Genomic DNA, 19546 nt, shown 5'->3' with positions numbered 1-19546 from the left:
TCTTGGTCAAGTAAGATGGCATGTGGCGGTGTATGGCTATCATTAATTGGTCCAAGTCTCGTGTCATGTAGTCGTATTTGAGTTTAGAATTATGAATAGGTCATCGTTGATAAGATTGCGAAAGGTGAAGATTGGATAAAAGGATATGACCTAATATTGGATAGAGAAGATTGGATCGCCATGCCCGAAACCCCACTTCATATTCGCGATGTTGTTTAGCCCTAAATTCATGTAAAAAAGGATCTTAAGGTTGGACTTCTCAACATTTCACTTTATATGTTTACGAGTTTTTGAACTTTAAAAGTCAGGTTGCGAGCCCCTAATTTATTTAAATTTGAGTTTTTGAGTGATTGAGATCGTCAATGTGGGCGTAAAATTCGTATGCAATTTTCAAACTTGGAGCGAAATATTAAGCTCTTGTTTGACAATCATTATTTGAGTAAAATTGAGATTTGAATAGTGATTTTTTGAAGAATATTTTGGATTTATGTGCAGAATATTTTATTGTCAATGTAAGTTTAAAAATAAGTATGTAAATAATAAAAAAAATAAAAAAAATTGAAATAGTGATGGTCAAATATAGCCTAAGTTGTCTGCCGTCTAGCTTGAAAACATGTGAAAGTTATGTGGCAATTTTAAGATCCAGATCAACCTTACTTTACCCCAAATATTTCGTCATAAATATGTATCATGACGTCAAATTGATTATTGGGCAGCACGTAGAACATCAACTTTTATTGATTATGTCTTGTAAGTGTTCATAAACAAATAAAAATGAATGATCGAAAAGTAAGTGATCCTTGTGGATTCAATGAAATAATTAAACTTATTTATCCCCTATTCGGTCAGCGTAAAAATGATAAAAATCTAAATTCATGTCGACAATGAATTTTAACTGTTCATTTCATGAGATTCATAATTTTTATTAATTTTTTAATTATATATTTAAGCTTGGTTTGGTACTTATTATTTTTAAAATGCATTTTTCTCTCTTATTTTTTTACCACATTCTTCAATAAAATAATATTACAAACAAATTCAAAAATTTCTAATAAAATACTATTTCAAAATGCATTTTAAACAATAAAATGGGACTCAAAATGCGCCTAACTTTCAGCTAAACCAAACAAAAGACACAGTTATATGCCGTTTACCAAACTTGGAATTAGGTGGTGGAGTTATTATGTGGAGGAAGTTGCATAGGAAGGCCACATTGGAGTAGATATATGACACTGTCACAGCCTTGACCACTGTTTTTGGCTCAATAGAATATTTGTATCCCACAAATTATTAAAAAAAAAAAAAAAATCTGTTCAAAATATGTTATATATTCATGCTTTTGAACTTGTATTGGCATCTCCAATGATGCTCTACAATATATCTAATAGTTGTGTTATGTGTACAATCAGAGTTGACAATATGACAATCCCGATTGACAATTAGACACATGAAAGGGGTCCACATGGAATAAAAAATAGTAGGTTCCCCTCCTGTGAGTACATTATCAATCGAGGTTGTCAACCCGAGTTGTACAAGAAGAAGAATTCTTACATTTTTGACAAAAAGATATTAAAAAAAAAAAAGGTGAACTTTTACATCCACTCCACTCGTGGGACTAACTCCACTCAAAAAATAACAATTTCTTTTTTTCTTTTTTAATGAGCCTTTGAAGCAGGATTTAACGGATCAGGAAAAAAATAAAATTTATATATTATAATTTACATCTTTCCATTGAAGTAGGATTTAGATTTAAATCTACCGGAATGTAAATGGGAATGCAAAAGTAATTTTGAAAATACAAATTTACATCATTATTGAAGATGCTCTATTTAACTACATTTTGAAACAAAAGGGAATAAGTTTTTCTCTTATCTTTTGAACATTGTTTTTCAACTTTACACTAAAAAGGAGGAATCACATTCTGCACTCTAAAAGAAGAATATAGAAACACGTATGGTTAAAGAAAAACATAGAAAATATTCATTAGTTGTCATGATAAAGTCAACTTCTACTTCTATTCAATTCAATGAGTTAAAAATAAAAATTAGACATATAAAAATGTATTTTGTTGTTCAATCAAAAATTCCCACGATCCTTGAGCTTGATTGCAACAATCTATTCCTGGTGTCACTCATGAGCTCTTTAGTTTGATATCAAGAATGAGTTCGTCACTAAAGTCAAAGCAAAAATCCGAAAAATTATGTTACGATTACTTTGTTCTTCGTAGATGTTAAACCCTAAATCTAGCCATCACTCCATAGTTGCTGATGGCATCCTCACAACATTTGAGATATTCAAATTATGTTCATGTTTGGTCCATGTTTCTTTAAAGAGTTTTGCTGTTTTACCAGATAGGGGTTCTGCCTCTTCCGACCCTCACGGCAGGAAAAATTGGCCAAAAACCCATCCCCCCATGTTGTGAGTGCTCAGTGAACCCCTACCCTATGACTCAAGCATCACCGTTTGTAAAACTCATTTTCTCCTAATTCATTTTTAATCCATAACTGTTATCAACCTTTTAATTACGTATTTCATAACTTTTATCAAAATTTACAAAATAATAATAATAATAATAATAATAATGATAAAAAAATTAAAAAAAATCAGATATTTATCAAAACCAAATAAGGGCTATATTTTGTCTAGTGCAAATAATTTAATTCAAACATAAGATTTGCTATCCAGGGATAACCCTCAAGCATTTTCCATTATTTCAAATTTTGGATAAGGTCCTACATCCTATAGACAATTAGATAGTACTAAACAATATTAGATAAAAAAAAGTAAAAATTTAGTCAATTATACATGTTACACTAATATTTTACGAGTTATACACGTAACAATACAAAGTCCTACTAAAGCTGACTATGCAACCAATTTTCACTTTACAAGGCCTTTGAGCCAACCACACACGATAGCATTGTAATCTTGCGATTTGATTCTATAGTTAGACCAACTCCTTACAGATCAATACAAACTTATACAGATTGAAAGAAAAAATAACCCTTCATACCAACACGACTAGTGGCAACTACATGACTCCTAATATCGACAAAACACTTGATCATGACATTATCCCTCTACATATACATTGACCATTAGGCAATTTTTATTTTCTCTCGTCTTCTTACTATTCTAATTGTAATGTTGAAGTGGGAACGGTTGTTTTCCTCACAGAGGGTGGTTGGATTACTATTACTATTACTATTACTATTACTATTACTATTACTATTACTATTACTATTATTATTATTATTATTATTATTATTATTTGTTTTACTAAATAATCAATTTCAGTAAATAAAATGAAATATAACAAATTTTCAAAAGCAAACCAAACGACAAGATTTTAAACTTTGACAATGTTAATCTCATAGGCAACGGTTTTGGATTACCTACATGTCTAATCCATTTACTCATTTATTTTTTTCAATATTATGTTTCTAAATATAATTTAAGTTCAAAAATTTCATAGAAATAATAAGATATGGAGGTGTAAAGTAGGCCGGGCCAGAGACCATCCAGCCCGATCCATCTGCTTTTGCAAAGGTCCAGCACCAAGGTGCCCATTGAAGTGCGAAAACCTGCAAGGTCTGCAGGCACAGGCCGCGCCATGGTGGGAGCTGGAGGGTCACAGGCCACCGGCATGGACACCAGCCGGCCAGCCTATCCAGACAGGCAGCCCTATCGATGCCTCTAACCGTACCCCGTTAACCGGGGGATGCCTCACTAGGAAGGTTGATAAACCAACATGACAAGAGTCAAGAGTAATGGTACATTGGTACAAAACAAAGAAAAACTAATACACTTCAAAGCCAAGAAAACAAAGAACACATAAACCAGCAAAAGATTTATTTCAGATAAATAGATACACATTGCTGAGATAAGTAAAAATAATCAGCAACTTATAATGATAAGAGTACACTGAAATGACAATGTATTTTCCTAAGCACTGAAAGTGCAATTTGGATGGTATCCTACCTATCACTGCAAGGGTCCTTATTGAATATAGCAGAGCATTTGAAGTCATAATCTTAAAAGCAAAAGTAAGACTGAAGCTGAAACTGCGAATACCGATAAATGGGATCCAAGCAACATTTGAGCTCGAAATTCCTGAAATATTGAATATTTACAAAGTGAATAAGTGAAAAATTGAGATATAGACAAGACAAATGATAATAGAATTACAAAAATGCAAAACACGAGCACACATACTTAATCCATCATCCATAATCTCCGATTACAAAAACCTACAAGCTTGTTTCTGAAAATGCAAAATGAGCATGTATGTTTGGCTAAGCCTAAAGAAAGTAAAATTAAGTTTTAAGCCTAAATATATTTCGTTAAGCTCAAAAACTACTTTTAAGTACTTTTACTTGGTTTTCGACATGCCAAACATGATTTTATATCCCTCATTAAAGAATCTAATGATATGTTTATGGAATAAGCTTTGACCTCTCTGTCCTTGCTTATAAGAATAACTAGTACAATCAATTGCTAGTTTTTGTACAGTATCTCACAGATCCAATGCAGCTGATTCAATCTTCTATTAAATACATTGTCCCGTGTGACAACTCGCCGTTCAGCTTTTTACATTTTTTTTTTTTTTTCAATTTACAGGCATACTATCATTTTCTCTTTCTCAGTGTGATCAAACTGTAGGGATATGCAGTGAAATTGAATGAGGTAACATAAATGTGCGTGCTTGTGTTAGCAGTTATATTCACGCAAACCACCCGAAGTAACACACTTCAGATAAAATCAACTCTAAAATTGATAATTGCTGTCACATTTAGTCCAAGATTATACTACTAAAATCGGAGGGGAAATAGGGGGGAGCTCTTTTTTTTTTCCCCCCATATGGTAAAAAAAAAATTATGGAATTTTTTTTCTTGTGTATTAATCCAGTGAAAAAAAAATTTGTGTCCTCCCCTAGCTCCGCCTTTGACTATAATAATACATGTCATCATACACACTTCCCAAAAAAACACAATAATTTAAGACCTGCACGTTTATCTAGATAAGTTGATCTACCAATTAATGGAGAAAATCTTCAATACGGCGGTCGCACCAATGCCAAGGAGCCACCTTGGCGGGTGGCCCACACACCTTGGGAGTGTGTGGTGGGCCACTTGCCGAGGTGGCCCTCCCTAATAGGGTGGTCGCATTGCCATGAAGATTTTCTCCAATTAATGATGCATAATTTCTGTAGTCAATGAATTCTTTCCCCAACGAATGAAATATTAAGGGCCCGTTTGGTAAGAATTTTGAGAATTGATTTATTGACCGTTAGAAGAAAAGCAGGGTCCACATGTGAAAGAAGAAGCCAAAAATTACGGCTTGAATAGTAAAATAACGATAAAAAAATCAATTTTTTGGGGCAAAAAATCCCTACCAAACGGGGCCTAAATACCTACTATGCACACATGGTGAAACCTCAACCTCCAAGCAGTCAAGCACCAAATGTTACTGAAATTCGCAATTAGGGAAAATGTTTCAAGCGTACTCATCATGAGGAGGGATGGCCACCAAATTTTGTTAATCCTTCATTAGATGCTTATATAGCATGATTTCACATGCAGTCATGGAAACTCAGCAGAGAGGCAATAAGATGCTATTGAAAATGTTAAAAAACGTCACAAGAAAAACTCTCTCAAACTATGATGAATTTTCTTTCTCTTTTGCTAAAATATGATGTGCATCCCTTAATCAATGTGGATTGAAAAGCAAAGCAAATCTTAAGACCAACTCTGCAAGGATGATGGACCAATCTAACCCATTGCAATAAACATGTCATATCAGACGCTTTTCGTATGTAATTTGATTACGGGCTAAATTTTACGTATGTCCTCCAATACCCACAAATCATACTATTGCTTAGTTTCTCTTCCTTGGCAGCTTTCACTAATCGTTCAATATTGATCTTCTCTTCCTTATCTCCTAAATTATTTCTCACTCCCCTACGTACAACTCTTCATTTCACCTCTTCTTGAACCTTTTTAAACATTGGTAAGTTGATCATCAGTCTCATGCCAGTCAAGTAGAACTTGTAAGTTATAAAACTTATGGGTGCATGCTTCAAAACTAAGGTACCCGTTGACGCAAACTATGGAATCATTCATACAAAGCAATCATATAAAAATCCAGAAAAAATGCTTTTTTAGTGTGCGCGCTTCACTGATTCCCAAGTGTGAATGTTCACTAGAAGTATTTTTTGCTCTTCTAGCACAGGCTTCCACTTAAAATAACTAAACAAAGTTGCTTCCCAATCAAGAAAAATCTTTTGAGTGCTTACATAGAAATATAAAAAATTATAAATTCGAACTCCGAAATTGAGTTATAGATCTCTGGCTAACAGCTCTTCAAATCCACTAAACTCAGATTGGCAAGGCAAATTAGGATTGATAGCTGCTTTGGTACCAAAATTGATGAAGGAACAAAGTTTAACCAACAATAATTAAAACATTGATTGAAAGAACTAAAGAGATATTAGTGAATATAAAAATAAGCACCAGAGATGAAGTTCTCCAATTTGATATTTTTGTTGGAACAATCAAGGCCTATTTTTTATGGGCACTTCAAACCTTAAGGACTCCAAAACCTGTTCTAACTATAGGAAAGCTTAAAACACTAGGAAAAGTAATCCTAATTCTAGTCAGAATCCTGAAAGAAAGACTAACTTAAGAGTCCTCATATAATCTAATCCCTAAATAAGAATACTAGTATAAGTAAGGATTAGAAGAAGAGCTGTAAATAATGTACACGCACATCTCAACATGAACGAGACAGCAGCAGCAGGTACGTAACTGATCCAATTTTCAGTCACCCCAAACAGAGTCTAACAGGCCAGAATAAGAAACAGAGTATCATATTTTCCAGATGCATCAGCTGGAGCACTTCCCGAAGCTGTATACATACAAGTTCTCTATGATGCATCGTGTTGTGTTGGTCATGTTGACACACGGTTTTTTAAAAAATGCTGACACGATACGTTGATTAAATTCTTTATAATTCTTCATTTATATAGTATATATTTAGTTTTATACTTGTTATAAAATTTTCTTTTCGAAATCTTTTAAATAAGAGTATCTATATGTCATTTGATAAAAACTTTGAGTTAACAATATTAAATATTTTTGATAAAGAAAAAAATGATCATGGTAGAGTGTTCGGAGAGTGTCGGTATCCGACATACTAACACGTTGGACACAACATGCTAGTTGAAGTGTAAATGCAACACATCAAGTTTTTTGCCCCTTTGAAGCTAAAGAAGAAAAAAAATACTAGTATGACTGAAAGCAAATTAGTCGTGTTTTGGTGTGTAGAGAAGGGGAAAATACTACAAAGCAGGAGATAATAGAAAATCTCTGCGATTGCAAAAAGCCAAACTTTTGTTTCCAATCACATATTCTTTCTTCTTTTCCAACTCCCATTAGTATATGCTGGAATATGAATTCGTAGTATGAGAAACAAAGTCCTTCCACATGCTATGTGATTGCAAATCCTCAATTCAAACACCAAACCGCACAAAAAAACATATACACTCCTATTATTTAAGGAGGTAAAGGATAAGTAGGAAAAAAAACACTCCAAGCTGAGATATCAAACGAGTCTAGTTATTCTCTATTCAGTTCATAATGCATCAAAATGTTCTACACTTGTGTCACCTCTAGTAAACAAGGAGCAAAAGAATATCATTTTCTTTTTCATGTTCCATAAGCAGCAGAAAGCCAAAGAGTATTCAGGGACTTAATGAGCCATATATTCTTCATAAAATCAAATTAGCAAGTTTTCAGCTGATTATGATAAGTGTTTAGGAGAGATTTCTCTGTTTTAGACTTCATGGCATCGTGGCAAGAGAAGCATCTCCTTGTGATACATATGAGAAACTTTTAGACTTAAGTGTTGCATTTGGAACCAATCTAAATTATTAAAAATGTAAACCAATAAGTCAAGGATGGAATCAGAATTCCAATATGGAAGCTTTTATAAATGCCGAACTACTACAAATATTTATTCTTTAATTTTCAGGTATTCCATGTTCTTTCAATTTTTTATCAATAAGTGAACCTCACTTCCTTACACCTCCTGTGCTTCATGATATTAGCATGTAGTTCTTCATAAACACATGCACGATCAAGTCTTCACATTATTTCTCTACTTTTATTCTTGAGGTTAATTTTTGTGAACTTGCTTAGAATCCATTTTTTACCCCAAGAATTTTGCATGAAAGGATGCCAATATATCGGCCTACTTTGAGTAAGGGCAAATAAGAGTTTATTCTCCTAACTTAAGACTTTCGATAACAATTACTAACACCCACGATTGAAAACATATTAAAGGGGAGATATCACTCACATGTCACAAGCTGAACCACATGTAGGAAAAAAATCTTGTCATTAGAGCCTAGCATGTCCAAATATTTAATGCGTGGTAGCAAGACTTAAATACTTGTCTTCTCTAGCTATGATGTAAATTACCAACTAGAAAATTAAGCAGTAAAGTAGACATAGAAGGCAATATTAATATTCTAATTAATATCTCTATAAGCATAATCCACAAAGAACTCATTAGCCTGACATAATCTAGAAAAGAATGGGTTGAAATACCTTGAAGGACAAAAAAGAAGACGAAGCTGATGAAGATTTAAGTCCTTGAAACCCAATGTCATAGGAGATACTCCCATCGGCTTTAAACAGTCCATAGTTTTTCTCAGAAAGTGCACCAGGTTTCGAATTCTCATTGAACAATGCAAATATATAGGCTTTCAACTTCCTCTTTGGCCTCAGTGGAGTACCTTTCCTCTGGGCTAGCCTTTTACGCAAATTATAATTATACATCCCTGCATTTTTTGGTGTAGCAGCAGGTTCGTTCTGGTCCCCATGAGAAGCCCAACCTGTCTCCGTAATAATAACTTCCATATTTTTAAATCCAGCATTCTCCAAAGCAACATAAGCTGCATCAATCTGAGCATCGAGCAGATTATCATAATGAAGATCAGTTTTCTCATCGTCTATTCCCTCATTTTTCTGAAAGAGAGCATAATTTATGTCAATTTTGTCTGGGTTATATGTGTAAGCCAGGAAGGGATAAGCATTTAGACAGAAAGGGGACCCAATTTGAGAGAAGAACTCCAAAAGAGGCTTCATCAGTTGAGCAACACCATCTTTGAAAATACACGAAGAGGGAGGAAATGAATTTGCAAAAACAGCCTGAGAATGTGCAGTCGTAATCTGAACTGAATCATCTATCCCAAGCTTTTTTGTGGCATTGTGAATATTTTTTACGGCACCCAATAAAGCTACCGCGAGGTCATAATCACTTCCTCCTAAAACTTCATTCCCCACAGCAATCCCAACGATGTTTGTATCTGGGAGAAATGCCATAACATTATCTTTCACCCAAGTCAGAGCATGATCTGCATTTGCGCTCATCTCTTTCACAAATTCGTTTGGAAGTCCAACCACCAACTCAAGCCCAGTCCCTTTAAAGGCCTTAAGAACACTCTGTTCTGCATTGTAAATTCTAACATTCTTTATTTTTGCGGCCCTAAGCAATGTCACAACTTCATCTGGTGAAGGGATGTTATCTGCAATTCTACCATAATTGATTCCATAAGTCCCAGTGAATGCTCTTGCCATTCTTTGTGCTGGGGAAAATAGCAAAGAAACTGAGAATTGGCAAACTACATGTTTTTTGCAGATTAAACCATTTCAATAAAATATATATATATATAGATATTCAAAACAGCAGAAGCACTAAATTGTACACACACAATAAGATTCATATTGGGTATATTAGAGTTCAAACTTCAGCCCCAACTCCAGCAAGTTCCAGCTCTAGCAGCTCAAGCTCTAGCTCACCATGTGCTTAACATGTTGTAACTAATATTGGCGCCAATTGTATAGATGCTAGATGTCAATTAGTTGTCATACAGCTGTAATAGTTAGTTAGAATCCTTTTGTATTTTTATGGACAAATGTATCATTTCACCGATTGATCATATATGAAAATTCTTTGCATCCTTAAATATGGTATCAGAGCACTCATTAATTCTTCCCTGCAAATTCTGATTTCGAGTTGATTCAATAGCCTGATCAATAGATGGCTACAGAAGTTCCAACTCAATCTGTTCATGACTCTGCATAATCAATAAGCAGTTCCTCACTTGATGGATCGAGTCCATATTTTCTTTACCACTCACACAGCCCTGGTTTGGTGCTCGTTTCATAGCCTTTAACAGGGGACAATTATGCATCTTGCAGTTGTGCTATGGTCATAGCTCTATCTGTAAAGAACAAGTTGGGATTTGTTGATGAATTTATTATAAGGCGAGACAGATCTGATGATATGCTCAATTCATGGATCTGCAGCACGATCTTCTCAATGTTGCTCGTGCCTTATTCTTCCAATCCAGTGTCTATAATCAATTCTAGGGATAGTGCATCCTCACAGCCACCTATCTAATCGATAGAACCCCATCACCAGTTTTACAAAACATAATCCCTTTTGTCTGTCTTTACAAGTCTCCAGTTAACTATAATGTTCCTAGGACATTTGGCAGCCTTTGCTGTGCTTCCACATTGCTCTCCCACAGAACAAAATTCCATCCTAGAGCCCAGGCATGTTTGCTGGTTACCCTCCAACTGTTAAAGGGTACAAGTTATATGATATTGAATCTAAATCATTCTTTATCTCAAGGAATGTTGAATTTCATGAACGCATTTTTCCCTTCCAATCCGCTCCTCGTACGACTGCTATCATCGACCCATTTCCTGACACTCTTTCACCAAGAATTTGTCATGACTTACCCTCTGATCATCCAGATACAAATTCCTCATGTCATATCAATCATAATGATATCCACAATGACACTGGTTCTTCTTATATTCATGGACCACAGACTGTTTTACATCAAGAATCAAATTTTGTTCACCCTCTTTTACCTATGCCTAGAAAAAGCAACCGAATGCACAAAGCTCCTTCTTACCTTAGGGACTACCATTGCAACCTAATAACCAACAACTCACCTTCTCAGCATAACTCCCTATACCCTTTATGCAAATCCTTGTCCTATAAAGCTTTTTCTTCATCACATTATTCTCTTCTCTTTAATATATCATCCACCTTTGACCCACAGTTTATCATCAAGCAGTGAAGCATGATCATTGGAAAAAGGCTATGAATGATGAATTGGAAGCCATGGAAGCTAACCACACTTGGTCTATCACCACTTTACCTAAGGACAAACATTCCATAGGTTACAGGTGGGTATATAAAATCAAGTTCAAGTCTAATGGCAGCATAGATGGTATAAATCCTGCTTAGTAGCTAAAGGCTACACTCAACAAGAAGGATTGGATTATATTGAGACTTTCTCTCCAGTTGCAAAATTGGTTAAAGTCAAAACTCTTCTCGCGGTTGCTGTTGTCAAACAATGGCATCTTGTTCAATTGGATGTGAACCATGCATTTCTTAATGGAGATCTCTTTGAGGAAATTTACACGGATCTACCTATGGGCTACCCTAAGCAGCATATTGGTGGTTCTCAAGGGAAGAAACTAGTGTGCAAACTTCATAAATCGATCTATGGCCTTAAACAAGCATATAGGCAATGGTTCTCCAAGTTCTCTCAAGCTCTCCTAATGCATGGCTTTCAGCAATCTAAGAATTATTCACTATTTACGAAGGGAACTGGTGATTCTTTTATTGCTTTGTTGGTTTACATCGATGATATTATCATCACAGAATCAGATAGGAAAGTAATTGATTCTTTAAAAGCTTTCTTACTAAATTGAATGACCTTGAAAAATTAAAGTACTTTCTTGATTTGGAGATAGCTGGATCACAAAGAGGCATTAATCTCTCTCAGAGGCACTACACTTGACAACTTCTTGAAGATATTGGATTTTTGGCTAGCAAACCAGCTCAATTACCAATGGATCCTAAGGCTCGTCTAAATTCATTTGAAGGAAAACTTCTTGATGATGCATATAGAGCATGAAAGAGACATATCATTTCATTTTGTATCAAACTTCAACAAGTCTTTCAACACATATAATTGTTCAAAGGATAAATGTCCATTACTTTGTACTGAATTATTTTGTTCACCCTCTTTCACCTATGCCTAGAAGAAGCAACCGAATGCACAAAGCTCCTTCTTACCTTAGGGACATCCATTCCAACCTAATAACCAACAGCTCACCTCCTCAGCATAACTCCACATACTCTTTATGCAAGTCCTTGTCCTATAAAGCTTTTTCTTCATTACATAATTCTCTTCTCTTTAATATCTTCCACCTTTCAGCCACAGTTTTATCATCAAGCAGTTAAGTATGATCATTGGAAAAAGGCTATGAATGATAAATTGGAAGCCACGGAGGCTAACCACACTCGGTCTATCACCACTTTACCTAAGGATAAACATTCCAATAGGTTGCACGTGGGTATATAAAATCAAGTTTAAATCTAATGGCACTAACTTTTGTATTTTCCTTGGGAACTATGATTCCTTGGAAGTCTAAGAAGCAAGCTAACGTTTCCAGATCATGTGCAGAAGCTGAATATCGTGCCTTATCATCCTTAGCTTGCGAGATTGTTTGGATATCATCAGCTCTTTCTTGAATTGCAGGTCAGAATTTCCCTTCCCGCCTTGATTTTCTGTGATAATCAAGCTGCTATCCACATTGCCACTAATCCAAATTTTCTTGAAAGAACGAAGCACATAGAAATTGATTGCCATTTTATTCGAGATAAAGTCAATGATGGTTTTATCAAGCTTTTACCGGTTCACACTCAACACCAATTAGCTGATGTTTTCACCAAACCTTTGCCATCATCTCTCAGTTTTCCTCTCTTGTCCAAGATGACTATTGTAGATTTGCATAGTCCATCTTGAGGGGGAGTATTAGAGTTCAAACTTTAGCTCCAACTCCACAGCTCCAGCTCCAGCAAGCTCAAGCTCCAGCGCAGCTCAAGCTCAAGCTCAAGCTCCAGCTCTATCAGCTCAAGCTCCGTGTCATGTGCTTAACATGTTGTAATTAATCTTGGCGCCAATTGTATAGATACTAGATGTCAATTAGTTGTCATCCAGCTTAATAGTTAGTTAGATTCCTTTTCTATTTATATGGACAATGTATCATTTCACTGATCGATCATATATGAAAATTCTTTTCATCCTTCAATAGGGTATTAAGGTTAATCTCAATTCCATCTAGCACTTAAAACTTTTCGTTCTCTAGCTTACAACATCGTACTCAGATAATAGCATTAAATTTGGACCTACGGTAATTTCCATTGCTTAAAAATATACATACATACTTTATAATCGCACTCGCATGCGTTTGTTGCATAATCTAGAAGAATTGATTCTTAGAGCCAAAAAGGCAGCATCTAGAATTTGTGAATCAAAAACATAAAAACAAGTTCTTTTATTTATATAAGCATGTATGTGTTTATATTGAGTGGCTGGCTTCATATAAATTTGAAATTTGAATTATTAAACCAACAAATTCAAAAACCCAAATTCGATCAGCCATCTTAGCTGATCACCATGATCATTGATCCAAAAAGCAAACGAACTTCGTAAATAGATTTTCTATTCAAAAATAAAAAATCAGATCGCATTAAATTTATTGTTTAGATAAATTAAAAAAAATGGGGAAAAAAAGAAAGAATCAAGAAAAATAACAGTTACCATTGGGACAGAAGAAGAAGACAAACAACAAAAAAATGAACCAAAATTGGAAAATCCTCATCACTTCCGGCACTCAATACGACGTTGCGTTGTCTCCAATTGTTCAAATATAATTACTGCAGTACTTCTTCACAACCATGCCACCAGCAACTTGTAAAGCTTCCTCTAAGACAGATACTTTTATGGGTTTTAGAGACAATGGTTTTTTGGATGTATGTAAAGATTAGTGGAGGATGGCAGCGGCGATGGTGATCGCCGGCGGTGGGTTTTGGCGGCCTTTTTCGGGTACTATTCTTTCTTTTTTGCAGTGCATGAAGAATATTTACAGTAACAATCAATAATTCTGCATACGTGTGTACAAATCTGTCGTCAGCTGATTGGACAATGTCGCACGTGTGAAGATTTAAAACTTCAAATTTGAAAGAACTAGTTAATTTCACTAATAGTCACATAAGTTCAAAAAAGATTTCAAATTGGTCATTATAATATTTTTATTACCCAATTAGTAACTTAAGTTAAATAACATTACACAATTCGTGACTATTACCTTGTTTAATGCTATATCCGGTGCCATAGCTGTTAGACGAACTAACATTGTTAAGGCAATCAATCCCGATCGGCCTCCTATTTTATCTCTAGTTATTAACGATGAAATTATGGTTAGAACTAAATGAGTAATTTGTGGGGTTTTTTTTTTGGAACGTGACGTTTTTTTCTTTTAAAATATTTTTTTGTTTCGAAGATTTGTAATTTAGCGATCTGACACAATGATTGTTAGTCAATTTCGGAATTGAATGTGCAAGTCTACGACGTAGAATTCTGAGTGAATTCCACTGTAGAAGTGTCCAAGTATGTAACATTATTTAATTAAAAACAAATTCATCAAAATATTAAGAGTTTGGAAATGTTTTATCGTCAATAAACCATGTAATCGAGTAAGAGACAATGAGTAAATTAGTCAAGATATTTAAAATGACTTTCTTGAGCTAGCCAAACAGAGTACAAATTGGCTTCCTTATGATTTCCAAATACCAAGAATCTTTACTTTGTCATAGCCACGTCGAGCGTGACAAGGAAAATAATTTACCTATTCAAATCAACTTTAAAATTATCAATTTATTTTTATCCCGATGAAGAAATAATTTATTATTAATCAAAATTTTACTTGCTTAGCATCGGGAATAAATATTTTAATAAAAGAAAGCTGTACCCTTATTTTCGATTTCAACATTTAACTATTATAATTTGCTAGTACTTGACAATTTTAATAATAGTAATAATAAGAAAGTTAAATTTTATTTAATATTATATATATTGTCATATCCTACTTTTTTTCTTTTTCTTTGTATAGTTATAGAAATAGTGGTAGAAGTATAATTAATTTAAAGCGTCTTGTTCTACATTTCTTACTTGGTAGAGCTTGCTACATGGGTTGTGAGTAGGAGTGTAGTTTTCATATGTATGCAACCTCGGCCGACGAATCGGCCTATTTCTTGTTCAGACCAATTAAAATCTTATGAAAGATGAAAATATATGTGTGAAGAATGAATACTTTTTTCAGCATGAGGGCAAAATTATGAATTAGTTCCAAGAAAGCGCTAAAGCGAAAGTATTAATATGTCGGAGCAAAACTACTAATTTGTAGGCTTCCTCGAAAGGGAATTACAAACTATTAGAGCTAATAAAGGAAGAGATCAAAGATAAAGAGGGGGAAAAAATAGATAGGCACAACTCTCGAGCTCTTGCATTGTTCATATTCGTGACTTAGCTGTTGTTTGGTGGAAATTAAAATCAAATTTTTAGTAGATTTTAATTAAAAAAAATTGAAATGTGTAGTTGAAAAGTTGTGAGAATCATAAAATATGTGTTTAAAATTAATTGTTTGACTTTGATTTAGATTAAAATTTGATTTAAATTAGTACTAAATAGGGCGTTAATGAGGAAGATTCTATTATATTGTATTTAAAAAATCCTTTAAAAATCTCAATTTTTTTGGTCTAATTTAAGGAAATATTTTGACAGCCTTTTTATCTTTCTTGCTTTTTTCTTTTGAGTGTTTTTCTTTTGAGTGTCCCCTTTATAGTACAAGTTGTCATGAAGACATTTGTTTAATTAATGGTAACAACTTTTCTGTTATTCTTTTGAGCAAAGGTTCAACTTTTAAAGACACTTTTCTCTTTCTAACATTAATGCATCCAAAAGGACCCATAAACTCTATTATGTAAAAACAATTATGTCACTAAACTTTAGGAGTGTATGACCATCGGTTTTAGGAGTTGACATATAAGTTCCTGTTTGGTACCCATTTTTTTTTAAAATATATTTTTCTCTATTCTTTTCAATTACACATTTTTTATTAAAATAATATTACATGTAAATCAAAAATTTTTTCTTATTTTTCAATCACACATTTCCCGTCAATTTACTAGTTAAAAATGCATTTTTATATAAAAATGTCTCCCAAACACCTCCTTATTTGAAATTATCTGAACTCGACTAAAGTTGGTCTAAACTATTTAGATTCGACCCAGACCATTCTAATCTCGTTCAATATTATCTTTATAGAATTTCTATTGATACTTGATTCATTAGATCAAACTAGATCATGTCTACCTTAGATGAATAGGTCTAGCATGATTTAAATTTTTGACTAGGCACGTTTCTTGCTAAAACTAAGGCCTGATACAACATGTAAGAACAATTGAGTTAATTAAATGAGTGATCACTAAATTTTACTATTGGTTACTACTTCCTTATCAAAAAATAAATGGTTAGCGAATACTCACTCAATTATTCATTAATTTACTCATCCATCACTAGGGCCAATTCTGTTTGTACAGTTAGACAAAAAATCATACATGGAGATAAAAATGATGTGGCTGATGAATCATTTCCACGCCATCTAAATTGTTATTTTTCTTGGATGATTTTTTCCCTGTTTCGTGATTCTTGATGAAAAGATCTACGAGGAGTTCCTCAGATGCTCGTTCACCAATCGAAAAAATTATGATGCTCCTCATTTTCTTCCATGGAAATGGCATGGAGCGAATGATACATGAATTATCCAAGATTTCGGATAAATTAACAATAAAATCTGAAATGGTTTCAATTGAATTAAATTTCCGTCCTATCAAATAAGAGATTATTGTGTAAATCCCACAGTGAACGTGGGATTTCGCTTGCATCAAGTCAATTTTTGTGGTCTTTTCATTAAAAAATTCATGGGGATATTTAAGCATTCAGAGGACATGGTTCAAGAATGAAATTGTTGGAAGAAAAATGAAGGAATTATAGCTTTACACCATCTGCAAGTGTTTATGTTGACACATAAAAATTCAGCCCAAATCGAACGGCCTAAAGAATGAAACCCAATTGGAGGATCCCCAAATCAGATAGCCCAAATAACGAAGCCCAATCAAACAATTCAAGATGAAGGCCCAAATAGGGAGGCCCAAGAACGCGGTAACACCATCGCCCAAGTTTGCAAGTCGCCCAGAATCTGAGCGAATGGAGTGCCATGCAGTCGCCCAGAGCTGTTACTCTATTCTCGCCCAAACCTTCAAGTCGCCCAAAGTCTTAACAAATAAAAAGCGTTGTGGTTATCAAGAAGTGCAGTTATCAAAGCAGTTATTAAAGCAGTCCTATCACGTTCCACGATTCAAGGAATTCAATTGAAAACGGTTGAACGACGAAAAGTAGGGGCAGCAATTAAAAAAGACAGTTTTCATGACAAGCTGGCCATTATGAGGAAAGTGGGCAGTTGCAGAACGATCAAGCAGTTTTTAGGCGGTTGATCACAAAAAAGATCATTCATGGAGTATAAAAGGGAGAAAAGATATAGAGCAAAGGACCGAATCAAAAACTCTCGAATAGAGAACATGTAATTTTAATTTCCTTAGTTTAGACTTAAAACTTTTTTCAGTAACTCGTGTGCTTGCGCCCCTTAGAGGAATTTTGTTTTTGATTTCCAATTGTAAAGTCATCACCAATAAAAGAACACCCCTTTTTAGGACTTTGTCTCAAGAGATTTGTCCCTTACACAATCGTCTGATCCCTTTTAATTGTTAGCGACTAACCCGCGCGAAACAATTTGACACGCCCAGTGGGACAGTAGTGTTTGGTGTTGAAAGTACAAAAGGTGAAACAATATGCCTCAGAGATCCGATAAGGAAGCAGCAAGTCAGGGAGGAGTTCAGTCTGTGATCGAGTAATATGAGGAGCAGCATGCCTCTCCACGAGCAGATGGACAGAATCAGAGCAGTAACAATCGTTACGAACCAATGACGGAGTTGAGTCCTCGAACCATGCATGCGTTACTTGGAGAACTCACACAAGACGTTGTTGAACAGGTAAATCTTCGAAGTATTCATAATATGGAAAGATTTACCGAAAATGGGAATGCACACTATGACAACATGGCCAAACAACTAAACACTTTGAACGAAACAATGAATAAGTTAGTAGGCCAAATATGTCAACCGGTTATACTTCTTGCAAATCACTTTCAAACTAGGACAATTATGGGACATAATCTCTCAGTCCTAAATCCGAATCAAGGGGTAGAACCACTTTTTGGTCCCTCTACTTCAAACCAAGGGGGTACTGCAGTGCCAAATCAGAACAATGGTAGTGGTACGCCTAACTTGGGGGGTAATCCAAACATAAGAGATAATCTCATAAACAATGGACAGAATACCCCACGTGTTAATGAGGGAATAGATGTTTGGGCTAATGGTAATGGCCCTAATCATGGTAACTTTGTTGCCAATCAAGGACCAAACATCAGGCCTCATGCAAATCAACCGGTTAACCAGCCTGTAGGAATTCTATATGATCCCAACGTCATGTTGAGGAATCAGATTATGGAAATCGTACAGGATCAGATGGCTTTTGGGGTGCGTCCCGTCATTAGGCCGACGTACACAAAGCCATATCCTGATTGGGTAGACCAAGCATATCCATGGCCTAGAGGGTACAAAGTGCCAGAATTCTCACTGTTTACCGGTTTAAGAGAGTTGTCTACTCTAGAACACATAGGGCGATTTACATTGCATAGCGGTGATGTAATCGATTATCATAAAATGAGTCTTTTCCCTAGTTCCTTAACAGGAGTAGCTTTCTCATGGTTCATCAACTTGCCAGCGAACTCTGTTCAAAGATGGCAACAATTGGAACAGTTATTTCACGCTCAGTTTTATAAAACTGAGTCTGAAGTCACTTTGGCTGATTTGGCGAATCTACGTCAAATGCCAAACGAATGGGCAGAAAGTTTTCTCCAAAGGTTCAAGACAGCAAGAAGCAAGTGTTTTGTACCTCTACCCGAAAAAGAATTTGTCAAAATCGCTCAGGGCTATTTGAGCTTTGATTTAAAAAAGAAATTCCAGAACAAGGAATTTCCTGACCTTTTTCAGTTGAGTGCGAATGTGATTAGGTATGAATAACTGATAAGAGAGGAAGAACAGATGAAAAATTCTAGTAAAGGGACTTATTACAAAGACTCAAATTTTGATGTTCATACCATCAGTGACGAGTCATACGACCAGGCCGAAATGTGTTTGGCCGAATTGGTTAAAGGAGATACGTATACTTGTCCCATAATGGCCAAATCTAGACCATCGGGCAAAGATGAGCCCATAAAAGATGGAAACATAAATGCTAGAACGTTCTCGTTCGATGTAACCAAAGCTGATCTTATATTTGATAAATTATATAGGGATAAGCAGATAAAGTTGAGCGATAAGCCAAAATTGCCAAACCCTGAACAAATTAAGGGTAAAAAATATTGTAAGTGGCATAATGCATGGTCACATTTGACTAACAATTGCTTGATTTTTCGCCATGTATTGCAGG

At 34.9% G+C, this 19546-nt stretch overlaps 1 protein-coding gene across 1 annotated transcript; it reads right to left on the bottom strand.

The window, feature by feature from the left end:
- Nucleotides 1-3821: 3821 nt before the first annotated feature.
- On the bottom strand, nucleotides 3822-14000 carry LOC111399355 (glucan endo-1,3-beta-glucosidase 11-like). Its single transcript, XM_023026618.1, has 3 exons — nucleotides 13697-14000; nucleotides 8610-9649; nucleotides 3822-4113 (listed from the first exon to the last, which is right to left on the bottom strand). Exons 1-3 carry the CDS (start codon nucleotides 13755-13757, stop codon nucleotides 4027-4029), a joined length of 1188 nt encoding a protein of 395 aa, XP_022882386.1. The 5' UTR covers nucleotides 13758-14000; the 3' UTR covers nucleotides 3822-4026.
- Between the last annotated feature and the right edge of the window lie 5546 nt (nucleotides 14001-19546).

This window comes from Olea europaea, chromosome 9 (genome assembly GCF_002742605.1).
Source record: "Olea europaea var. sylvestris chromosome 9, O_europaea_v1, whole genome shotgun sequence".
NCBI lineage: Eukaryota > Viridiplantae > Streptophyta > Magnoliopsida > Lamiales > Oleaceae > Olea > Olea europaea.
The sequence above is the reverse complement of the archived record's forward strand: the minus strand, read 5'-3'. Positions and strand labels throughout refer to the sequence as shown.

Coding starts and splice junctions, on each gene's coding strand:
- LOC111399355 (XM_023026618.1), bottom strand. CDS start 13,757: ATGAGGATTTTCCAATTTTGGTTCATTTTTTTGTTGTTTGTCTTCTTC. Junction 9,650..13,696: donor CTTCTTCTTCTGTCCCAATG/GTAACTGTTATT, acceptor TATTTTCCCCAG/CACAAAGAATGGCAAGAGCA. Junction 4,114..8,609: donor CTTCTTTTTTGTCCTTCAAG/GTATTTCAACCC, acceptor TCAATATTTCAG/GAATTTCGAGCTCAAATGTT.